The 26,290-nt window shown below is 38.9% G+C and overlaps 2 protein-coding genes across 22 annotated transcripts in view; one reads left to right on the top strand and one right to left on the bottom strand.

Annotated features, from left to right (window-relative positions):
• Positions 1-322: 322 nt before the first annotated feature.
• BCLAF1 (BCL2 associated transcription factor 1) lies at positions 323-26,123 on the bottom strand. Of its 21 annotated transcripts, none has more exons than XM_005432816.3 (14): positions 25,985-26,118; positions 19,878-20,016; positions 18,810-18,883; positions 16,651-16,774; positions 14,854-15,759; positions 12,714-13,385; positions 12,431-12,600; positions 9,643-9,748; positions 8,621-8,705; positions 7,730-7,905; positions 6,401-6,581; positions 2,700-2,846; positions 845-1,054; positions 323-697 (listed from the first exon to the last, which is right to left on the bottom strand). In XM_005432816.3, the coding sequence occupies exons 4-14, from the start codon at positions 16,752-16,754 to the stop codon at positions 692-694; spliced, it is 2,763 nt and encodes a 920-aa protein (XP_005432873.1). In that variant the 5' UTR covers positions 16,755-16,774; positions 18,810-18,883; positions 19,878-20,016; positions 25,985-26,118; the 3' UTR covers positions 323-691. The 21 variants fall into 21 exon arrangements, 18 of the variants coding, with proteins under 18 accessions (XP_005432873.1, XP_055569584.1, XP_055569589.1 ...); XM_055713609.1 differs by lacking the exon at positions 25,985-26,118 and adding an exon at positions 25,500-25,644; XM_055713614.1 differs by lacking the exon at positions 25,985-26,118 and adding an exon at positions 25,500-25,644 and having other exon boundaries at positions 16,651-16,771.
• LOC102050487 (uncharacterized) overlaps positions 26,034-26,290 on the top strand; it is a 34,084-nt gene continuing 33,827 nt past the window's right edge. Inside the window, exon 1 of the mRNA XM_055713629.1 lies at positions 26,034-26,111. The gene's annotated coding sequence lies outside the window, so the exon portion shown is untranslated. The remainder of the gene's footprint in view (positions 26,112-26,290) is intronic.

The raw sequence follows: 26,290 nt of genomic DNA, 5'->3' as shown, positions 1-26,290 counted from the left end.
ATTTGGAAATAGGTTTCTAAAACTGACATTCCAAAAGGGAAATAACACACTTGGAACTCACTTTAGTATTTATATACATATGTATTTCTCAGGCTACTAAAGAGTGACAATTTACTCTCAAAGGTAAAAATTCTTGCTGCACTCTAGCAGGGTGGAATAAGAATCCAGGTTTATCACTGACACGCTATGTAAATGTGATTCTCGTGGACTAACGTATAATCATTTTGCACAACTGTTTGTGATTGGATGACTACCATTAAATACACTTATAAAAAGGCAACACTAAAGTAGTAATCAGTTTATAAAAAATGCTGCTCCAAGATTTCAGGTGTGCAGAGCTGTAAGTTTACTTCAGAATAAAACACAGACATAGGGGAGGATCAAAACTTTTAGAGGTGTACTTGACCATATATTTGGACAAAGCAGAATTACACTGCATGTAACAAACAGTAAAATTTCTTAAAAGTTGTTACAAATATTTTACTTTCTACCTGTACGATCATTAACATAGTTTACTATATCAAGATTTTTTTCCTAAAGGCTTAAAACAAAAACAATCCCTCTAAACTACTTTCCAACAGTAAAATTTAAGTAAAATGCTTACATTCATTTGACAACAAAAAAACATATTAAAAATGTTGTGTGGGTGGTGCAAGAGCTGCTCTTTCACAGCTGCAACTTTCTTCCAGGGTTATTCCTGTGGAAAGAAAGAAAACAGTCTTGTTGTAAACTGTTAATAACCAAATTCTGAAACTTTTTAAAGCGATCCCCACTCCACCAGCACACAATTATCTGAGATACTGCAAAATAAACCATCTAATCTGCAATTCACTAAGCTGTTTACCTTCTCCTCTTTGCGTCTGTCCTTTTCTTCATTATTCTCAATTGTTTCTTCTTCATCTTCCACAATCCCATCCCCTTGATACTTGTCATGTGTCCACTTTGGACTGCTACCTGACTTTTTGAAGTTAAAACGCCCTCTGCCACGCTGGAAAGTACCACGGCCTCTTCCTCTTTTGGCCCAATAATCCACACCATCATCTCTGTCATCATGCTACAATAATACCAGACAAAGAATAAGGTTAAAACACTTCTGAAACGTACCCCCTTAAACGTTAGTACTTTTTCTATGTATAGTATAATTTGATTAAAAAAAACCTAAGAACTTTTTAACAGTTCAGATTATGATTTATAGAATACATTATAAAGGATATCCTTACAATTCATGATGCTATAACTAAAACCAACAATAAAACTGCTTTAAGAGCCCTTATTAGCTGTGGGTCTACTCAAATGTCTGAATGTAATAAAACAGTTCTGTCATGCATCTTCAGTAAGAACAAAGAATTACTCCCTAGTTTTGAGGGGGAAAAAAAAATCTGTGATTTTCAAGGAAGAAGCTCTAGGAATGTGCTAGGATTTTTATTCAGTTTTCAGATACCCTGCTTCACCTGCATGACATAGGGAAAATGAAGTTCAAACTGTTTAAATCTCACATTAACAAACAACAGTTGAGTTTCTCTGGTTAATAAGCTTAAAGTTTGCTTTCTTACTACCAAATATAGCCTTACATAGTTCGCTAAGTCTTCTGACAATGACTCCACGCACTGCATGAACACTACAGACAATGATTTAATATAAAAAAGGTTTATATTTAGAAGAGTGAGGTACACTTGCTTCAACATCTGGGTTTTTTACTTGTGATTTGGAAAGAAATTTGAACTATTAAACACATACCACATCTATATAAAGCAGTTTAGTAGTAATTATGTAGGAACAGTTAAAGGGTGGCTTGTTTTTTTTTTTAACTAAAAAACGTTTTTAGAGACCAGATAAAAGTTTAATAGCTACAGTTATTTGTTTTAGCTATCATAAAATTTCTTCATTAATGGATTATCACCTCTCTTTCTACATTTATAGATTCAGAAACGTTTATGTGTGTGTGGAGGGACTGAGAACTCCTTGTACAAACATTCAAATTGTGATTGCCTTACTTCTTGGATTATCTGTTAAGATATTTGTGACAAGCTATGATGCTGTAGCAGAAGGTCTAATTTTCGCTACTTAACATTTTTCAACAGTGAAACAGTATCCTTAGAAGTTTGCACTGTTAAGGAAATAAAATGGAACAGAGGCTACACATTCTGTATGCTGCACTATTTACTGGGTGGTTGTATCAACAGCCCTCCTTTCATAATCCAGATGTGAAAAAGACATCAGAACTAACGTGATTTTCTTATGACTATCACAGTACTCAACTACTGCTAACAAACTAAGGACTGCTAATAACAGTCAGCCTACAAACATCCACAAATACTGTCAGCTTTTCCTGATCTTCCACTTCTGCAGACCTCCAGACAAATCTAAGAAAAAGCTCAAATGCCATACAGACATCAATCCAGGAAAACACAGCACAAGTCTTTCTGGTTTAAAATTTGGTTTTAACAATTTTAGTATGAATCTGCCTTCTTCCCCACTCACTGATGAAGATTTTGGAGATGAAATCTGTGTCGGGCCTCAGTTATTGCCAGCCTGCTGCAGAAAGACACAAGGGAAGCAGAACCAGGCACTAAAGCAGCCCTGATACTCGCATGGTTACATAACTGAAGTCCCTGTCCATACATGCATGCTACTTCTACACTTGTAGAAAGTTTGAAAAAACAAAAGCATGCATAAGATATCGAGTTCTCCACACCCACCAAGAAGTATTTCTTGCTTTTTGGGGTATATTCAGGATCCCATTCCTCTTCCTTCGGTCTCTTCTGAAAAGTAGTATTTGAGTTGCTGGGACCAGTATTTGTTCCAGCAAAGACTCCTCTGGCTCTTCCTCTGCCCCTAATTCGAAACTGATTAACCAAGATGTCATTTAATCCATTTACATAAAACCACAGAGTTCAAGTTCTCTATTACTGAAAATGCTCTTTCTGTGCTTAATTACAGTATCTGCAAGTGTAAAACCATTTTCAAATTCACGTATTACCTTAAGTAATATGTTCAAGCATTCACTTTGAAATAATGATTCTATTAAGTTTAATTGAAACACATTTGAGTTCTCTGCATAAATTCACCCACAATCACCAAAAAGAAACTTCCTTTGACTGCTGGTAAACCAGTGTGTTGCAACAAAAGGTCAGAAGAAACTTCTGAAGCTGTTCACAGACAAAAAACCAAACAGAAAAAACTAGACTGAAAGAGGGAGAAAACTGTCGGGAGAGGGAAAAAAAAAGGTCATGTATGAAGTCAGTCATATCAGTTATGAGAAAGTGATTCTAGAATACATACAAACAATGCAGTTTCTAAATACGTACATCTACTATGTGTTAAACATTTTGAAATGAGATTCAGAAATGTACTTTAGGCCACATTACATTTCCAATGGATAAATTCTTTACTCAGAAAAAATCAAGAATATATACTGTACAGAGTAGCTATGCTTGAAGTGAAAATTAACATCTTAAATATTTTTTATAATGAATTAACAGGATTTTAAAATGTTAGGCTAAGAAGTCTCACAGCAATAAGGAAAATGCTTAACTCAGAATACACTAGAAGTAGCATCTACAGATCCCTCAGCATGTAAATTCTTAGCTTGTGGATAACATCAAACAAGAGTTTATATCCACCATTCAAGGGGAGTAGGGAAAGGCTAGGATGGGAAAACAGACTGCTAAAGCCTGTAGTTACTACAGAACACTATTTCCATGAACAGCCTAGTTAAGACACAGAACTGGGTCTTCAGAATAACTACAAAAACATGGCTGAAAATCAGTTTGTTGAAAATAAGCACCATAAACATACACAAAAAAAAATTAGTTAACTAACTTGAAAGAGCATTATTATGCACACTTAGTTCCACAAAGCTCCAACACTTCTAATGCAGAAATTATGCTGGACAGCTTTAGAACTACTCTGAAATCAAAGAGACTGAAAAACAATCCATAAAAGGCTCCTAAGACCTATCCAATAAACTGTAGGCAAATAAAAAAAGAACTGCTTGGAGAGTGACTTGGTAAATGATAGACTATCACCTAAAAAAAACCTGTACAAGAGAGGAAATGCTACATGCTTTATTTCCAATAGCTTTGAACCTTTACAAAATTAGGGCACACAAGCAGTATCACTGTGCAGGAGAAGAGAGGATGTAAAGACAAAATATGATAGGATTAAAAAAAAAAAAAAAAGGGGGCGGGGGGGTGGGGGAGGTCAGCACCTCCTGGTACTAGGTCCTATGATCAGATCCCCTTTAAGAAAAACATCTAGAGCTTTCCTCAACACTGTATTAACACTCCACTCCCCCAAGTCATCTTTCAGGCAATGAAATACAGGCAGCAAAATCCACTACGGCATTATCTTTCTGGGCTTGCTTACTGCAAAGACCATCACAAAAAGGACAAAATGTATTTTTCTCTTTCTATAGAGACTTTTAAACAGAACTGTTACACATAATTCTTCAGGAGCTGGATATTAATGTCAGTATCATTGAAAGATTCTACTTATCCTTATTTCTGTGTTCCTACTTCAAAACTATTCATGACATTTATGTACAAGAAGCCCAGAATAAACATCGTCTGTCGGCAAGTTTAGTGAAAAAATCACTGCTGATTTAGTATGAGATTGACAGCTTAGCTTGAAGTCTCCTCTATGCAGCAAGCTATGCTCTCCCAGTGTATCCAGGCTTCCTGCTTCAGGGAGAATTCACAATAAAAACGTTTTATTTACTCCAAAAACAAAGCAGTATTTACTGGAATAGAGCCACTATTAGACTGAATTACTGAGGCATTCCCACACTAGCCAGCCTGTGTATTTCAACAGTATCCAAGTTTGTATCCCTAAAGACAAGACTCAAGTCCACAGGTTGGCCTATTTAGGTTCTTCTGTTCAGACACAGCTTGTTAGTAAACCTGTGTGTGACCACGTATGTCGTTAGGGAACGTGAACCAGTTATTATTTTATTATCCATAGTCAGAACTGGCAGTTACCAGCAGTTAAATTAGTAGAAGTTGATGTGAACTGGAAATTTAATAGACTTCAATTTCATGTAAAATATAATCCCTTTCATGATACATACAATCTGGTTTTCTAAGGCAGTAAAGGCTTCCACCAATTATGAGTTTTCTTCAACTGATTCTTTTTGAGGAGAGGGGAGTTAAGTGCTACTTTTGTCTACCTCAGTGCCACTAGGTTATACAGCTAGAAATTCTACCAATATTGTTATATTTGACGCCTACACCATCTGAGCATCTATACATTTATGCCACATAGATGTTCCTTAGTATATTTGTATTAAAAAAGATATCAAGAAAGGAAATTATGCCTTTTTTGTGCTAGGAATTTTGAACTTTGAATTTTCTTTTAAGTAGCTACAGTTTTTTAGATGGAAGAGTCAAACCTTAACTCAAGTGTTGCATACCTCACAGGCATTTCAGATACTCGTCTGCAGTTCAGAATTTTACACTACTAGAAACTATTACGTGTACATTCATACCAACGTCTTTTAGCATTACTTAGTCTTAAGCTACACCAAGGGATTATTGTGAAAGTATGACATTACTCCTACCCATTAAGTCAGTCAGAGTTTTTTTCCCCACCCACCCAAATACAGAATTGGGGCTTTTCTTGTAGTTTTTTTTTTATTTGGGGGGGTGGGGGGTATGTTTTGGGGGTTTTTTAAGTGTTCCGTATCTTCTTAAGGCCTCTTTTATTGATTGCTATCTTTTTCTTAATGCTTCTACATTTCCCAATTAAAGTATCAGTAATTACATTAACATGGAATTTTTAACTTTTAAGATTTTTCTGAAGACTACAGTGGTCAATGTATTACTTTCCAAATCACAATGCGAAAACACATTCCAGAGCTAAATTAATGAGCTTTCATGCTCACTGTGGCTAGTCCAGGCCAAAGAAAGACTGAAAAACAAGTATACCATCTCCTCTCCTCAATACAGCTGTTTAAAGGTTGATGTGTATTTTTTATTACATGCCATTCTCCATTTAACAAGTTGCAGGCATCACACACAAAGGAGGGCCAAACCAAACTGAAAGTGACAAGGAAAAACAGAAGCTTCAGGGAGTTCAGTAGTAACAGATGACAAGATTTATTCTTTAGAGAAAAGTAAATTTGCAGATCTTGTTAGGAAACAATGTAATTACAACACAGCAAGGAATAAGCAAGAAATAATTTTTCCCACCTTTACGTTAGGGTCTCCAATAGCATCCTAATGTCTATTTACACACCAATTAACTGCTATTGGGCAGTGCTGGGAAAAAAACAACTTCTCAGGTTTGGTACATCCCATAAAAGAACTCAAGAATCACTGCAACACATCCTCGTTTTATCTGTTATACTATTACTATTGGTTCAGTGTTCATAATTTGGGGGAAGAATCAGAGAGCAACTTACAAAGGTGCCTCTTGGCCTGTTGACCCCTGCAAAACCAGAGTATTCTTTCTGTTCATGGTGGGTTTTGAACTCTTCATCTCTTTCTTTCTTGCAATCCTTTTCTTCTCGAGAACTGGATGAAGAAGAAGATGGAGAGGAAGATGGGGAGGACCGAGCACGGTCTTGATCTCTTTTTTGTTTGCTGAAAAATAAAAAGATAACACTGTGTGCTGTTTTAAGAGTAATAGATAACCTGTAGCATGCTATACTAAAACAGATCTCTTTACATTTTATGAAAAGCTATCCCCCTTCCGGTTATAAAGTCACATATATGTTAAATATTTCAGATGTTAAGGAGTATAGTTCCACTTTCCAGCCTCCTCTTACACATTTAAATGTACTAAATGTATATTATTGCTAGTGAGTTGGAAAGCAGCAGTCTGCAAACTGCAAATACAGCGTTTCTATGGTTTTATGCTATGAAGAGATTCTGTTACTTTTAAGATCCACCTTTCTTCTGAGGCGGAAAAACAGAAGTTGAAGGGAAGAAAACCCTCAAGACAAAGTTTTACAGTAACTTTACATAGTTCAGTTTGCACACTGTTGAGAAGATATGGCGTGGGCTTCCCTATGTAGATGGCCATACGGAATTAGCCAGTGGAAGATAATGTGGATACCAAAGTCAAAAAGTAAATGGGAAACAGGAAGCATAAGTGAAAATTCATTGTATATCCAGTACAAAGCAGGGAAAACATATTCCTACAGCAAGACTTTCAGTAACCCCATAGTGGTACTAATTTGACCCACTTTACAAGATTTTAATGTTCTATTCAAAGGAAGGTCATACCTGAAGTAACTCTTACCACTGCTACACAGTATCCACTGAGATATGCTAACATTTTTTTCTTAACAACAGCCCACTGGCTTTAGACAAAAATAAAAATTCCCCTTCTCACCCATGTTAAAACCTAAGTATCAGTAAGATTCTCATACTCTGGGTGTTATGAGTTGAAAAAGTGCGGAATCAAGCATAACGAACCAAAGTTCTTACACAAACTGTTTATAGAAATGTACTGCATTGAAGTCCAACCTCCTGATGTAGCCTGGATAATAGGACAGATTAATTTGTCATTTTTTTTTTCAGTGTTAGCTTGCTATTCCAAAGTTTTTGTCCTCATCCACCATAAGCCGTGTAAAAGACAGATAATACATATTTGCTGTAAAACAAATAATTTTAATTGTTTAAATTTAAATGTTCCATTATACATTGAAAATTGAAAGCAATTAAGCTTACAATTACAAAAGGCTAATTAGAAGCTAAAAACCTAAATAGGGACTTCAAATATTTACCTGTCATCTTTGTAAGATTTGTAATCCTTGTAATCTTTTGGAGTTTTCTCCTGCTTCCTTGACCCACTGGATTCCCTGGAACCCTTTGAGTCTCCTCGTTCTTTACTTCGCTCTTTCCTACGTCGGTCAATGTCATGACGAAGATCAGCAGAATCGCACCTTAATTTTTTATCTCCCTGTAAACAAATTTATATTTTGGAACAAAAATTTTGAAATAAAACATCCAGAAGAGAATCTGAATGAAAAGGCAAGCTGTACATCAATTTTCAAAAAAGCGAGATAGAATTTACCTATTTTTCAACAAACTCTTCAGCACACAAATTGACTTTAACTGAACACTCTTTACATGCAATTGCTAGATCTAAAAAAAGAACAGCTAAGAATTTCAGTTTCAAACAAGCATTCACATCAAGCCAATGAGATACCTATTTTTTCATGCAGACAGACCATCATACATGGTTTGGGAGGATGTTTAAGCATTCATTTCTTCTGGTGAATTGTTTTTAACAGAGCACAAGCACCTTTGCAATTCAACCATACTACTATTCACTGACACCTCAGTACTTCCCCTCCCCCCACACCCCTTTGTCCATGGGCAGCTTAGTGCCACAAAATCGGGCAAGAAATGCCCAAAAAGAAAGGAAGGGTGGGAGAAGACTTGACCTTATATGCCACATTACCAATATAGCAAAATCATGCTACATAAACTGGCTTCTTGGTAACACACTTCAGTCAAAGGAAAAAAAAAAATGTTCTAAATGCAAGTACTCCAGATACAATAAATACAATTATTTTTGTATTTTTATACACAAAACAGTGAAGTTATGATTTAAAGGGTAACACAATAAATTAAGTTTAGAAATACAGATAGAACAGTTACATAGAACCTACTTTTTGACTTTCTTCTTTAAAGACTCTCTCTTCACCTGCTAAACGGGTATGCTTCCTCAGGGTACTTGGAGAGATGTCAATCCTCCTAAATGTAAAATAAAAGCAGTGTCTTGCCATATGTGTATGTGACTGTTAATGGCCTCAGACACTTCTTTTCAACATAAAACTGAGAAACATATAAAAATTTTGCATTAGAACAAGCTTTTTGCATATAAAGCCCCACCATCAGAATACAGAAGCTAACTAAAAATTAATAACTTTGGTTCTGTTCCGTGTGAAATATGCTAAAAACCAAACACAGATCAAATGCAAAAAAAAAAAAAAAAAAAATCAAACTGCCTAAGTATAACTTTGAAGATACTTTTTGTATCTTATGTGTTATTTCAAAAAAACATTATGTATAGCCAGTTGAAACACACACCCCTCCCTGGAAATCATCAACACTATGACAGTTTGCTGTAAAGTCAAAAATACTTAACAGTTAAGAAAACATATGAAACCGGGTACTGACTATGGAGGTAATACATCCTCACATGCAACGCAAATATAGTACACTGCATCATAAAACCATAACACATGATCAGAAACTACATCTGCATGCCTACCTTCTTACCTTTCAGGCTCTCAGATTTTTCAAAAAAGTGCTGTAAATTAACACACACAAAACCTACAGTATGAGATGGAACATTTCACACTGAAGCATAAAGATGCATGTACAGGGCTTCTTTTCATCTTCAAGACATATGCCCCTCAATATTTGAGCACTGCATGTGAGAAAAGTAAATATATCCTAAGTGAGATACAGAGGTAGAGAAGACATCTGCTACAAAACCACAGATGAAGCCAGACCAGGCTCAGACCAGTTCTCTTTTATAGAAGGGGGTTTTGTGATATTTTGTATTTATACAGAAACTGACAAATTACTCCATACAGATTAGAAAAAAATATTTTGGGTTCTCAAAAGAAGTATTAGCAGGCATTATTTGAAACACAAAGCATCTACATATGCAGTTAACATATACCTATGTATTTCTGGGCTCTTTTGCCGGGTGCAGTGTTCTTCAGTAGCTTTTTGATATGCAGTGAACCTCTCATTTAGGGTCATTCCAGCTGACTTGAAGTATTGCTCTGTTGGTTACAATAGAAAAAACACTGTTTCATTAGTTTAATTCAACTGACAGGAATTTTGCTCCTGACAGAAAGGCAAGTAGCAGGCAAAAAACACAGTATTTTCAATAAATCTATGTGAACAAGCAAATGTGGCATTTTCTCTATTTTTACACATTCTGTAACCCAAACAAAGTAACAGTGCACAGCATCACTGCAGGTCTACTTATAACTATGCCACAACTGCATTACATCCAATTCAAGCATCATTTACTGATGGGACTTGCTCATTTTCAATGACATTTTCGTCTAATGAAAGAGAAAGGAGCAATTTCTTAACAGTTATATACTTTGCACGTAAGAGAAAATGAAGTTACTTTGAGTCATGAATACTTGCAATAAGTACATTTTACTATTCATCTCATCTTTAACTTACAGTAAGAGTTAACTCAGTGAAAACACTTAAGTAATGTATGCTTCAATAACTACATGAATGACCTAACAAGTAATTTCTTAAAGGAATACAGTTTCTTGCTTTGAAGCTGTGATGATAAACAATCCAAGACAATTAACACACCTATATGTAAATAAATTCATTTAAGCATCTGGCATCTTGGCAAACTTGACAACTTTTCTGACAAATTTTCTCTTTCCTTCAGAGACAGTTAAATTAGCAACAGCAAAACTCAGTTTTTAAACCAGCTCAACAAATGTGTTTAAATGTAATATAGAAATACATAAAGTCATGAGCTATGAAATGTTACATATGAAGCAAGCTATCTGCTTAACAGGTCAACATACATCTGTATCAACTTACCGCCCGGCATCCAGTATTTGTCTCATAACCAACCATTAAAACTTGAAACGGCCACTACAAGGGTAGTGCCTCAATCATAATTCCATCAAACACAGGAATTTGAGCTAGCAACTCTGTTTTTATGCCATTTTTGCCAGGAAGACAGAAGGTTCAACTTTGCCTGTTTGGCATCTGTATCTTTCAACAGCTATTTTACTTTTGTAACATGGATTTTGCCATTTCAAAACACATTCCAGGACCTAGTTACAATGAAAAAGAAAACATCACTGGGCATTTTCAGCTCTACATTAATAAAGAGCTGTTCAGACTGGTCGCATCACACCAATAACGAACATAACTTCAATTTGTCAAGAGTTACTAAAATCTGATCACAGACCACAGTAAATTTGACACTTAAGAGAGGTTCTGCTTTGAAAAAACAATCATAACTGTACATATTCTAATAACTTGACCAGATAGGCTGTTAAGCTGTTACATTTACCAAATATTTGTTTAACATACAAAAGTTTACAGAAAAACAGTCTATTTGTGATCAACATGTGAGAGTTTCAGGAATACTATTTCACCTGCAGCCTACATATACCATACAAGCAAACCCTTACAGAAGCTCTCACTGGACTGAGCTTTAAATCTCTACATATCAATAAAATAGGTATTTTCAAAACACAGCATTATACTCTGAACAGGTGTCCCAACAGAATTTTTTTAAATCCTGCTATATTATCATGTTGATTACCACTGTTGCCTATTACTTTCTTCTTTATAAGTAATTAAAAATGCAGGAAATCATTCAGCCTTAGTAATCTGAATTTTGCCAACCAAGTAAGACTTTTAACAGAACCTTAACATATACTTTGAGCCCACAAATCTTTGCAATTTTAGAAGCTAAAGCATCTCAAAAAACAATGCTTACAGATTCTTGCTTTTTAGGATGATATGACAAAATTATTTTCACTAGCAAATTTTTCCACATTCAGTACATTAAACACAAGAGAACAAGACAACAGCCCAGTGAAATCAAGTAAATGCTATGGGGAAAAAAAAAAAAAAAAAAAAAAAAAAATCACTCTCCAGATATCCTCACTGGATTTTAAGGAATTACCTATTTTTCCATCAGAAAGCTTTTAATAGGATATGTGACCTAAATGAAATACATCTACCTTGATAGTCTGGGTTTGTGTTTTGTTGCTTTTTTGGGGGTTTTGGGTGTTTGCAGTAAGCACAGCCACTGTTGTTAAATCAGAAAATAGTGTACAATACATTTAACGGCTGTTTATTTAGCCACTGCCAAGTTCCTATAAGCGAGATTCCTGGCTCCAGCACTGCAGTACTGTCAAATAGCAATAACATCAAATATCACAGCGTATTTTACTATCATTTAAAGCACAATTTTTCTTAAATCTTATTATTTTGACATAAAAAAAACTTTCTTCATAAGGACCTGAAATAAGCTCTAGGATGTTCCAAAAGGAATGCCATTGTATTTACATGTGCAAAAGGCATGTCAGCCCACACTGCACCACTTAATATAAAATTGTATGTTAGAGCCATTAAAATAAAACTAAATAAGAAAAGAATGACCAATGTAGTATTTTGTGTCAATCCCACACCAATGTTTAAACCACACTGCAAAATTTCAAACTTTATATACTACTTGGGCTCAAAAATTTATCCAGAAACATAGTGTAACTGCTACCATGCTCTACACTGCTTGCGGTTTTCTTATACTGCCTGCTGCTGCTATTATTTTTACGTGTACCTCAAAAGGAAGTAAGTCTGACTAAATCAACATTAAAAGAGGGCTGAAATCTTTCTGTACTAAGACAGCAAACAGGCTTAAATGAAATTGTCAGATGTATATTTGGTACGATAAACTGAATACATACCTTTGACGTGGTGAACCAACGACACAATGTGCTGAATAAATGACTCTGACGTGCTTTTGCTGGCCTGTGGCAACTTAATGTGGTCAAAGATGGATCGGAACTCTTGCTCCTTCTTGACGGAATGGACAAGTGTGCTAGCAAGCAGCCTGTCTTTAGTCAAGGAAGCAGGTCTAAAATACATCAACAACAGAAAGAGACACACAAAAAGAAACCACTAGTTTAAATAAAAATGAATGACACTGCAGGCAGGTGGAGAACGACACTGTAAAGCTGAATAATTTACCTATTGGAATCGTCAAGAGGTACCGGTGCCATTTTGAGTTTAACTTCAGGACGATGGGAGTCACTGGCTATCATTTTGATCCTAAGTGGGCTCTCCTCTCTGAAGGTGGATTTTTCTCTCGCATCCAGATTCTTGTGTAGAGGGGGACTGTAATCAAAGAGTTCTTTGAGCTTTTCAGACTTTACCTGCTCAGGTGACTGAGTTTCTTTCTTCATCATTATTCTCTCAGAACTCTTGTCTTCTTCCTTGTGCTTATCTTTTGTTGCACTAGGCCTTTCCACTACATAGCCAGTCTCTTTAAGCTTATAACTTTTCTCATCTCTAAATCCATCGCTCTCTCTATTGCCCTTGATTGATATTTTAGATTTGTATTTGGTTCCTTCCTCCTCAGCATTCCGGTGAGATGCAGTAGGAAAATTTTTACCCTGATCTGCCAGGACAGACTTTCTGAACTGTCTGTAATCCTCTGTCTCCTCTGTGTCCTCCCCTTCAGAGTCATTAAACTTTTCTTTCCCAGTCTCTTTATCAACGAAAAAATCTAAGGTTTCCTGTTCCTCCCATTCCCTTTCTCCCTCTGTCCTCCCTTTTTCTGATCCTCTCTCCTTCTGGGCCTCCTTTTCCCTGGTATTACCCCTATCAAGCAGGTATACTCTAGACTCTTCATCTGTGTACCTGTGGATAGCAAAGAAGAGACTGGTAACTCTGGATTGCATTCATTCCAGTTCACTTGCATTCCTCTTTTGTGTCAATCCCACACCAAGAAGAAATACATTCCTCTGAGCAATTCAACTTTAGCATGCAATGCTTCGCACACCGTAACACCATTCCCACTGTCATTTATGTACTACTGGAGGCATCTGAAGAATATGCCTTTCTGTAGAACACCTAGAAATCCTCTGCTTGAGTTTATAAAAAAGCTAGTGATTTGTTTGTTCTTTCTTAGTAAGTACTCAGTTTCACATTCTCTTACACCAGTCATTTTTTTTCCATCAAATTCACATTAAATCTTACAATTCAGACTGTAATTCATTTTTGTGCCTTTTTTTTAGTGAAAAATTTAAAGGGGTACCATAAAAAAAGTTAATTCTTTTCAAGATCCTGCACATTTCTAAGATAACTCCAAAATCAGACACAGGCTTAATGCATTCACTATATTGTGTACAAGCAGGGAACCTTTAGAAGGCAGCTCTCCTAAACACAGAAACACACCTACCAATTAATTCAGCCACTGCCTTATCTATACACTATTTTCATATAGGTCCTAATACAATGACCAACTCCAATACATCTTACCCAGGGGAAGTCACATTTTTGGTCTTCTAAGCAATGTAATTTTTACATAGCAAGTCACTGACTAGAAAAATTTACAAGCTTACGATCAAGCCCTTATACCATAGTCACAGCTTTGCTCTATAACTATTTTGTAAAAAATGCACTGAAGTACAAGTCACATTAGAAAAGAACAGTCTAGTGTCAGTAAGAATTCTACAGCTTTAAAAAATTACTACTGTATCAAATATTTTAAGAGCAAATTGAAGAATGTTACGTTAATTGGAAAATATACACTGAACTTTAAATATGTCATCCCTCACATCAGTAGAATTATGTTACAAAGATACCAAGACCTACCCTCTTTCATAAGTAACGCAAATCAAAGTCAAGGCATCAAAGTTGTCATATTGCACTGCACAATTAGCAATTGATGCTGTTTATGTTAACAAAGAAATCATTGTATAATATCTGCATTTTTAGACTTCCAAAAGATCTGCATTTCAAACTACATGAAGCATTAAAACTTCAAAATACTCAAACAGAATTCACTATCAAACAAGCAAGTCTGATGCACTATTCCAATTAAGGTTTCTCATAAGAGTAAACAGAGTATAAGAAAATACACCATAAAGGAAAAGCACAAACCAATTTTTCCTCAAGGATACATGTCCCTATCTCCACTAGTCAACAGTCAAGAACTTGAAGCATCTTAGGAGGAAAAGGCCTGTTTCAAAGCACAATTCCAACCAGACTATAATTAGTAATATTTATTCCATATTGTATTTTCCAAGGTACAGTGATGACCTTGTTGAAACTCTAACAGTCAGCATTTTAAGGGACAACATTAGGCTTATAATTTAATTCTTACCTTTTCATAAACTTTCCACCTTTTGTAGTGTCCTGTTCACCACCTTCAGGATAAAATGACCGCACTCGAGCCTCCTCACGGGGAGCGCTCTGTGATGGGATTGTCTTTGCAGGGCTTCTCCTTGAAGGGATATGATGCAATGGGCTATTCTGAGAAGGACTATAACGGCTAGAACCATTTCCAAGAGAACCAGAGCCAGACCTCTCAGGACTATGCTGAATGGAATGGGAATGTTGAGGAGTGTCCTTTGCTGAGTGGGCTGTGCTAAGCAAAGGGGCATCAGAGCAAGATGAACTCTGACTAGGTGGGGTGGCAATAGAAGGACTATGGGGTGACCTTGGACTGTTATCATATGCTGAAAGGCCAGGCCAAATGTCGCCAGAAGCTGCTGATGATTTGTTAAAATCGTCAAGAGACTCTGATGGGTCATGTTCAAATGTATCTTTCTGTTCATCTTGTGATTTATTTTTCAAGGGGCTATCTTGCAAAGGAGCCCCTTCAGTTTTCTTTGCCTGCTTTTCCAGAGACGCACGTCTTTTGGAAGAGACAGGTGATTTGCTGTATGGGGATGAAGAACGAGATGAAGAGGACCTTGGGGACCTGGAAGATCTGTAAGATCGACGAGATCTGCTCCGGGACCTCTGGGAAGACACAGACCTTCGTTTTGGACTTCTGGAACGTGAACGGCCACGCCTAGGGCTTCGGGAGTGTCTTCGGTTCCAGACAGGCCTATAACCTCCACGATGGTATCTACCACCTCCTCCTTGATAATACCCTCTACCTCTTCCTCTGTAACCATAGGGACGTCTCATTCCTCTATTATTTCTGTAATCTCTGCGATAATCTCTAGAATAAACACGATCCCTGCTGCGAGATCGTGAGTATGTCCTTGACCGAGACCTAGAACTAAAATTAAAAAGCAAACATTAACATTTGACAATTGGAGAATTAAACAACAACAACAAGAAAAAAAAAGAAGTGCCTTGACACTAAATATTCAATTTCTCTAATGCAGTCAGAATGGTCAAAGCAGCAGACTAACAGTCTTAAAGTAACTTCTACAATCTATTTTTATTTATTATTTGTCTCAAAGGATTATAATAAACATGTCTATACTCCTAAAGGACTGAGAAATTACTTCAGCATCACATGATTAAGACACTACCAGCCTCAGTGGCCTGCCCTGCCATTTTATTAAGAGATTATCACCACTCTGGAGTATGGCATTCAGTTCCCCAGCCACCATGGTTCACAGCCTGGAACATGAAGTTACATGACCCCCAGTTTAATGTGCCAGCCTGCAGACAGCAGCTGATGAGGCAGTAAACATTCAACATTCAATTCTGCCACTTTTTCTATGGGAGATGGTTATGTCCACTAATAAGAAAGATGAGGAAAAGGCTGGAGGCAACACAGAAGACAAGACACAGCAATGCTTATCTGCTAAAGCCTTAAGTTACCACAGATACAAAAAGCTGCATGAGAAACGGAAAATCACAGGGGAAGAGGCTGGACAAATAAAACATCACATGAAGGGGGAGGGAGGAATCAAACAAGCCACAATCCTGAGGAACCATTAGCATTCTGAAATTATCTTGAGATACAGGAAGAGAGAAAAAACAGCTAAGTATTAAACAAAGTAACAGAAATTACATTCAAAGCACAATTTACCTACTGCCTAAAACAAAGTAAGATCCCAGGGTCACTTCTGCCATAGCATCATACAAATGTAAAGTAATTTCCAGACAGAAACTAATATACTAAATCAACTTTTCATGCACTAAGACATCAACTTACCTGTATCTCTTTTTTCTAGAATGTGATCTGGATCTTGACCTAGAGCTGGACTGAGATCTGGACTTGGATCTTGAAGAATGTGATCTTGAGTTAGATCGACCCATTTTTCCCAGTAGATACACTCCTTCCCAAAGGAAAAAGCAGTGAGGGGAGGGAAAGAAAAAAAAAAAAAGGAAGCAGCTGTTTAGAGTCTATGTAAATTTCTATATGCTAAAGTAAGACTATTGGAAAGAGGTATAGCATTTCTTAAACCAAAGAACTCTGAAGACAACTGAGTACATTCATTAGTAAATCAAAAGCTCAACCACATTTTAAAGAATTTAACATAGCTACATGCAGTTTGTCTGAAAAGATGATGTATAACAGTGAAATGATTTCCACATTTAATCGCAAACTGATCCTGTAGAAGGACAGAGGACAAAACAAAAAAACACTTCTGCAAATTAAGGCAAGAAACAATGCAAGTCTGAACAATTACACATTTTAATATGTTTGAAAACTAAATTCTTGCTATCTGTGTAGTTTATAGTTTCCTTGCATTTCCAATGCAGCAGTCCTTCTCTGGGAGGACTTTACAGTCCATTACAATGCAACTTTTACATAAGCAAAGGAAAAGCCCTGAAGTATTCTGTCCAGCGGTTGTTGGTTTGAGCCAGGGGTATTTCCCTTAACCACATAATCACTCTGATCCAGTTTTCCACTGGTCAGTACGCCCATCTTGCATCCTTTTAGGTTAATTTTGCTTTTTAAACTACATGTAAAATACATGGTCAACTTAGATTTTAACAACTAGTTAAATAATATGGCTTGCAGCAGAATTCAACATTGTTCAGCTCAAATTAAGATATGAAAACTACAAGTGATTATAAGGCAATGAGTCCTAAAAGAAAATAAACTCATATTAAACTGTAATTTCTTCTTATGTACAGTCATAATAGATGTTTAGAATTAATTAGTGCTAACCATGAAAAATACACAGCTTTTCCTTTTCAGATCAGTGGCTAAAAATCCCCAAATTAATTAATTAAAACTCTGACCCGCTGCCATTCTTTTGAAATTGCCCAGCTTTAAAACAAAAAAAGGGTCACATTAGACAACCTGAATATAAACTGTGAACAAGTAATACACATTTTCAGGCCTTTGTATGCTCAATACCTATAGTCATTGTTTTTTAATAATGAAAATAAAAATGGAAAACAAACATTTAGCTTTTGTATTGCAAACAAGCATGAAAGCCTAAAATCACTGTATTGAAAAAACATGCTCAACACAACAAGCACCTTCTGTCACAAGGTATTTTATATAAAATCTTTCTTGTTACCTGGGTGATACTTCATTATATAAAGACAAATAAACAGTGTTAAAGCTTACAGTTCACAAAATTTCAGAGATTTTTAGACACATAAGAGAACACAAAAGAAAAAAAAGCAGTCCACCCTTTCCCCGCCAGCTGGTCCCTTCTACCCCATATGACCTCCCCACCATAGTAGCACAAGATTTTGCATGGCCCCAAAGAGATGTAACCTCATCTGAAACTAACCCAGCAAAAAATAAATTTTAACCCAAACCAGCTTTCCATTAACTAAAAAAAAAAAAAATATTTACCTTGGAGATGAATAGTGTGTTGAATGCTGTCTCTTACCGTCTCCTTCCATTAAAAAGCAAATTTGCATAACCTATACTCAGAAGATGGTTTCTACTTCATTGTGTTCAATTAAAACTTACAGAAAATGGCTTATAATCTCTAATGTTCATCTATTCACAGTAAACATAAATCTAGAGCTTTTAAAATGTTGTAAGACATGAAGCATACCAATTTTCCAAGAGTGCTAAAAAAAACCCTGGTTTTGCTGTTACAAGTAATTTTCAGACCAAACTTCAGATGTACAAGTTTATAATACAACCCAATCTCAACTTGAAAGGAATCTGTTTGATTTTCCCTGTATCCAACAATAACATTTATGCATTTGCATTCTATGTAGGGCAAGTACATATATACTGTACAACAGTTGACCTTTACAAGACTTATGCTAATTTCAGAAGGCTTTATGTTGTCATTTCTTATTTCAAGCACAAATTTTAGGAAAACAAAGTCAATCCTCATTTTAAATGGCTGGGTTCAATCAGAACATTTAAAAATAGAATTAAGTTAATCTTACCTCAAACCGTTGGCTGGTGCCAATGAAGCAATTATTTCAAAACTCTCTATCTGTGCTTTCAGCAATACTGATCCCTATAGAACAGAAAAAGAGACTGTCAAAGACATGAACTTTTACTAAAGGGCAGGCAATACCTTTTGCTTAAACGGGTTCAAACATTATCTGTTTAGCATGAAAAAACAATGCCTAAGAAATGGCAAGTTCACTCTTTGACTCTGTGGAGCTGCATGTTAAGACTAACTAGAGCAGCTCAACAGCTAGCCACTGCCAAGGGGCATATCCTACTCCCCTTCCACATATCATCACTCTTCCTTCAGCCTTGCTTACAGGGCTGTATAATGCATTATCCTCACCTTCACAATGGCCCTGACACCCTTTGGAACCCTCACCGAGCAGACTCTTAATACCCAGAAATCAGTTTCATAAGGCTGGGTTATTGAACTGGCTTAATGCAGGGCCAAACAAGTGCCAGAGCTGGATTATGGGGGCAGTACAGCAACAGCCAGGAGGACAGGGCAAAAAAGAGACAGTGGCAAACTGTTAGACCAGTTTGAACTCTTACAGCCTTGCATTTAACTGGAGCTATCTTTATCTTTTAGGTTTCTTTTACAACATTTATACAAGCATTACCCTGTTATACTTTCTTGTTTAAAATGCATACATATATGAGTTTACCTAAACAACCAACATCTTTAACAATACGCTCCTTTGCAGGTGTACAGAAACAAAGCACAATTGTAGTAATGAAACCAATCTCAAATGTACAAACTTTTCACTGGCCTCATCTTTCAATTACCTCAAAGCCTCAAGACTATACATATATACGCCTGTAATCTGACTCAACATTAAGCAAGCTTTCCAATTCCATTCAAGCAACTCAGAATTTTGTTGTTCAATACAGATGGGATGGATCTCCCAGAAATTCTGCGTCTCAACAATTAATTCATTAAAGCCAAAGTCATAAGACATCCACTGCTCCTAAATGACACATTCATAGGTGTCTTCTTCATCTGAAAGAAGAAACGCAGCACTTGTGTTCATAAACACTGCTTTCAAAAGTCCACTTACCATTCACTAGTAGTGACCAAGATATTTCCAATTTCTACAAAATATATGCTTTAATAAGATTAAGTTTTTACTTCTCATCATCAGCAAGCATGAGTCTCTGAAGGAGCACAGTAGTGTATCGGACCATTTCAGATCTTGTCTAGACAAAAGGCGAGATGGTATTAGCTAGTAAAGATTAATTAAGGCATTCAGAAGTCTAGTACAGAAAAAGTAACACAAACTTCAGCTAAATGGTTGAAGTTCAGTCCAAGATTTTAAATCAACACTTAAATCATCTCTACTTCTGACTTAAAATGATCTAGATCCTGGGGATATAGAACAAGACAGTTACTTCACCTTTAAAACCTCTAGGCAGAAGACAGGATCTTAAATTACTATAGCTCAAACTCTGGCAATCAGTTCTGCACAGTTTTAAGAATATCTTCTAACAAGTGGCAAAGGTGAGAAGCAGTCACACTTTTTTTTTTTTTTTTTACCAGCCATTGGATATATACCACATCTGACCCTGGCAGCTAAAATATATTTGCTATATTATTCTCCTTAAACAAAAAAAAAAAAAAACCAAAAAAACCCACCACACACAGGGAGAATGGATATAACATTTCAAAAGAAATTTTTTGAACAGAAAACCTTAACTAATGAATTAAAAAAAACCCTCAACTACTAGCAACTTTTGTTTCTATTTAATTGTGATCGGTGAAAGCTTGAGACACAAACATTCTTTCCAAAATAATGCTCATACTTCGGAACAAAAGTGAAAAGACTACATAGCTGTTTCTTTTTAATAAAGGCTTGTCTGTGTAATATCCTCACAATATTCAAGAATCTAAAATTCTAACCACCTCTATTAAAGCTAATTTAGAAAAGAATAGTGGCAGACACAGAAACCCGTAGGAAAATGGCTCCTTTATGACAGTACACTTCTACATGCTTCACACTTTTGCAGAAAAAGTACACATTCCTCTGAAAGCATCACAACTACAAAATACCATTTCAATATCAAATAAAATCATTCACAACCTCTTCCTGTGGACTCTTGTGCTCACTGCCAGTCTGTAGTGGCTACATCATGTCAAGTAAGGGCACAAGTGGCAAAGGGCAATGAAAAAGAGGTGCTAAGCATCATATGTTGCTATATAAATTAATCAATCCCTAAATAAAGACTAGCTGCCCTTCTCACTTCAGTGCATGAAGCTTATCTCTGAAGTAGTCTCAGAAGAGACCCAGAGTCTGCCAAATGTGCGTATCACGAACATGACACAAGACGTCATCACTGAGCATTTTTAAGAGGACCATGACTGCTAAGAACATGGTGTATGCCTGAAATACCAGGGCTATAATACATGTTTCTTGCAACTCAATTTTCTTCTTCCCTTGCTTTCTATCCTGAATATGTGAAAGGAGATGCTTGGCTCTCAACTATTTCACTCTTGTGTTAAAAAAAAATCTGGATATTACAAAAAGGAAGCTGCTGTAGCTCCACAGTACTTCAAACCCGAATAAGTTGGCACCATTAGTTTAAAGAAAAGGTCCTCTCTCTCCTGTCCTTTGTTTCCTTACATTCCTGATCTCTCCTCCCTCATGCCAGCGCAGGTATTTCTGCAGCCACATAGTGAATTAGATCAGAAAATGTATGGACCACCTCAATTAGTTTCAATACAAGCGATTTTTCCAGTATGGTTCACGACAACAACCCCACAAACATGTGGGCCAACACAGGAAAGTTGTAATAGCAGCCAGACAGGACTGCCTCTTTTGGCAGCACTGCAATCTTAAAGCTTCCCTGAAACTAGCTTAGCAAAACCATCGGCAGCAACAAACTTGGAAGTTAGGCTTTTTAACAGTACTTGCCAGCAGCTTTAAAAAAAAAAAAAATAACAAACACCACACCAAAAAAAACACAACAGAAAAAAAAACCAGAACACCAAATCCACAAACAAAACCTCCACCTCCAAACAACCAAACCTTAACACAGAAATCTAGACTTCTTTAAAAAATGAAGTCCACTATCTGTCAGATACTGAATCACATTCTTGACCAAAGAGGGAATCAAGAAGTTTAATGGCAACAGCAGGATGTCTGAGCCTCTTAAATCAGTCTCTACCAGTAAGTGTGACCATTAAGCAAAAACAAGATACACAACAGAATCAAGCTCATCCTGCCACAAGCAATGCAACAAACAGGAAGTAAATGTCACAGTTAGCATTTGCTATGTTTAAAATAAAAATGAAGGGCAAAAAACCTGTTTCAAATTCCTTTTAAATGTTCTTTTTAAGTTTTTACTACACCACTGATATTAAAGTTTTTTCAGAATACACAGACTGCAGATGTAACATATCTGTTAAGTCATTTCAAAAGTTCTACACCATGTGGAAGTTTACGACATTTTAGGACAGTTATACCCAATTACACTAGCAAAACACTGCTTCCTCTTAGCTTAATTATTTTAGCTATCCTTTGTTCACAGTTATGTAGTAGTGTACATTTCTCTAGCCTAAGCATTACTTGAAAGCTGTCAGCAAGATTAGAGTCAAAATCTTGTTAAAGTAATTCACAAGCTGTTGCCAAAACGCATTTTCATTCAGTGATTCAGGCTTCAAAAGAAATGAGGATTATACAGCCAGGACAAAACAAAAGGACATAGACAGTCTTCAAGAAATCCCACAGATTTTGTAATATTCTCTCATAATACCCATACCAATTTAAAGAAAGTCAGTCTTGCTAAGACAGTAGTGTAAGGCATCTACCCCCCCCTGCTTTTTTTTTTAAGTACCCACCAACTTAACAGCAGCACATCACAAATAAGAAAGAATGCATTTCATTAGTGACTGTAAAACCATGCTACTCAGATCATCAATTACTAAAATCCTACAAATACTAAAATGCCACAGCAAATTTGCCAAAACTATCTTGGAATGTACAAATATGATCCGGGATGCATATATTCCCTTATTTTATATTTTTGATACATAATATTATTTCATAATATCCACAAAGTTGCAAAGACAGAAGAGACCCATTTACGAATTACAGCATGAAAAGTCAACTGGAACAGTAGAACATACAAAGTCCTTTTTTCCCTAATTCATTTATTCATTGCTTTATGGAAAACAATATAAAATATTTGCAAATTACATCAAAAAACAGCATCCTACTAGTAACAGTAAAATCAGCTCTGCAAAACCACATGATCGGCAACCGCTCTATTATGTACTACTATTGGCAAACAAAAGCATGTTTCTCCTCTAATTAAAAACACAGAAATCAAAGTGACTATTTCAAAGAATTCTGTCAATAGACAAAAAGGAATTAGCATGCTTTTGGATACACATTTTGAGTAGCCATTTTTGTTATTTTTTGTTTGTGTTTTAAACACTGTTTTCATACACCCTTACACAGTCATTTCCACAACCTCTTTGCAATAAACTATGAGCATACTGCTGCAGAAAAGGCTATCTTCCCTCCCTCATTTGTTCCAAGACTAATATTCATATAGGCGCTCGGTGAGCTGGAGTAGCTAACTGATCCAGAAGAAATACTCTGGATGAAAAGACAAAGCTGACAGCCACATAACCGCCCAGATCCCATTTACCACAAGGCCGCATGGAGGCCAGTGCTGGCACAATGAACAAGACAGCAATACACTTTCAGAATACTTTCAGGAGAAACTCACAGCGATAACCGAGTAACAGTTGTAACCCAAAAGCTTACTTTCTTCAGTAGTTTCCTTCACACATCTTCACTACTTGTAAACAAACCCCAAAAGTTCTCTGACATTCCTCAAACCCCTACACCACAATCTCTCCTTGACAACCAGCCAGAATCTAATCCATCCAAATACCTGCAACCTAGCTCCAAACAACAGCTCCCTACTGACCCCTTTCTAAATTCCTACAGCCACTCCCAAGTTTTCGGCATCCCCAACGGCAACAGGCCCTTCCCTATGGCACATGCTCCCTCCTACTTCCAAGAAAGCTTCCCTCAGTCACAGCCTTCACCTGAGGAACTGTTCCACACAGCCAAGCCCACTAAAGCCTTGCTCACGCCACGGAGCCTGTGTTCAGGAGAGAGGCAGTCACGCCCCAAGTACTGATATATGTAACACCTTAAACCTCTCTTCCTGCCATTCGGTGCAGCCTGTCACTCAACATATCAAAAGGGACGAGTGGGAGGAAGCAATTCCTGCCCTCCCTACCACAAGAAGCTGCATGCTTGGAGCATACCTCAGAGCCGGAGCCTTTACCTCTGCTTATCTCCCCACTTTTGTCTTTACCTCTGCTTATCTCCCCACTTTTGTCTTTACCTCTGCTTATCTCCCCACTTTTGTCTAAAGCAATGAGATTACTGGGGAGGAGAAAGAGGAGGAAGGAGAAGACAACAGCTAGTCAGCATTTTCCTGGAACCCCACATGCTTTAATCAATTCTTCCCACACTGACAACAACTATTCTAAGGATGGTTTTATATATTTATCATAATCAACCATTACACAAGCAGTGGCTACCTGCAGTGTCAAAAACGCCTTTGTTCTGCATGCTCCCAGGTCTTCCCATAGTAAAATTTAATTGCTGCTGCTAAGGTAAAACTTTGATCTCAGAGATAAACAAGTGACAGGTCGTACTGACTTGGTAAAGGATCACTCTAACACACAAAACAAGAATCTGATTTTCATTAAGAAAATTAAGGCAAAAAGCAGGGGGTTTAAAAGCAAATGAGAAATAAAAGGCAGGATCCCACAACGAGATTCTACACCATCATCAACACCGGGAATGTAACAGCCCCTTTCAGCAAGGGGCATAAAACCCGCTCCAGCCCCTCCCCGGACTTAGGGGCGTTTCTGCACAGGGCAGATAAGGCGCAGGAGCCAAGCGGGAGTACGCACGGCACAAGCGCCCGAACCGCAGCCATGCCCGGAGGGAAGTTCCTACAGCGAGCGCAGAGGCTCACCCGCCGCCGGGCAGCATCCCTCCGGCCCAGCGCCGCTCCCCTCCGGCCCGTCACGCCCGCCAGGATAACGGCCCGACTGCACGCTCCCATAACCAGTGCTGCACGGCCTCCTGGGGTCCGTCTCCCACAGGGAGGGTGGAAAGGCTGCAAACCCAGGCCGGCCGGGCTGGAGGCTCAACGGGGCAGGCCACCCATTCCGCTCCCCGACCCCCGCCCCGCGGCGAGCTTCCAGAAGCCGCGAAGCAGCTCAAGGCAGCTCCGCGGCCGCCTCCCGCCGCCCCGTCCCTCTACCTTCGCTCCCGGGGGCGCCGTCCAGACTCAGGGAGGAGCGACGCCCGCCCGGCCCGACTCCCGTAGGAAGCGACGCTGGCGCGCGTTAGGGCGGCGACGGCGGCCGCCCGGCCCGTCCCCGGGGGAGCGGTCGGGCCCGTCGCCCCGGGGCTGGCACGGCTGGCGCGAGGCGGGGGGGCGCGGAGGATAATGGCTGCGCAGCGCCGAGGTCACGCGGCGGGGAAGGGCGGGACGGCGCGCGGGCACCGCGCGGCCAGGAAGGGGGGAGGGGAGGCGGGCGCCGCTGCTGCCCCGCCACCCCCCCGCGGCCGGCTGGGCCGCGGCTAAGGCTCGCTAGCGTCCCGCAAAACCCTCCCGCGGCCCCTTCACCTCCACCCCTCCCTCACCTGGCGGGCGGAACTCCCGGCGGCCCCGCTCCCTTATCGCAGCTCGGCGGCCATTTCCCGTCTCGCCGGAGGAAGAGACGCGGGGCCCAAAGGGAAAAAGAAAAAACCACCATAGAGAGCGGGGGGCGGCCGCCGCCGCGGGTGCGTCACTTCCGCCCTGGGCGGGGAAACGCTGCACCACTCGCTGGCCGAGCGCCATCTTGGTTTTGGGTAGCCGTCAGCAAGGAAGATGGCGGCCCGCGGCACTGATGGCCGATAGCGGGCCGCCCCGGCGCTCGTGTCCCCCGGCGGATGGCGTGGCCCTGCCCTACGTCCCCCAACCCTGTGTCACGGCCGGTGGGGGCGGGGGGGGGGTGTGCCCGGCCGGCTGCAGCTCTGTGCCTCCTCCCGTACCCCCGCAGCTAAAAGCTGTCCCCTTTTACCCCTTCCTTCCCCGAAGAGGGATCCGAGGAGCCGGGGCCCCCCGGCCGCCGCTGCCTGGTTACCTGTCGGGCGGGGTGCGCGTCCATCCACAGGCGTTGCTCGGAAGGGCCTGTCTGTAAAGCGGAGCCCAGCCAGAGGACCACCGTCAAGCGGCATTTGCGTCCGATGCTGCCGCGCAGCAGGAAGCAGGTCTCGTAGCCGCGGTACTTTACTGCAGCGGATTTTGCAGCAGATTTGTGCGTGTCGCCTGGTTGCGATGCAGCAGCGCAACGCTGGGGAAAAGCGTGCCCGAGGGACTGGCCCGAGGGGTGTCTGTACCACCGGGAAAGCGCAGCAAAGGGGTCTAGGTGAACAGGACTGACTGATGC

Source organism: Falco cherrug, chromosome 6, assembly GCF_023634085.1.
Source record: "Falco cherrug isolate bFalChe1 chromosome 6, bFalChe1.pri, whole genome shotgun sequence".
Classification (NCBI taxonomy): Eukaryota; Metazoa; Chordata; class Aves; order Falconiformes; family Falconidae; genus Falco; species Falco cherrug.
Note: the sequence above shows the minus strand (reverse complement) of the source record. Positions and strands in the feature narration are given on the sequence as shown.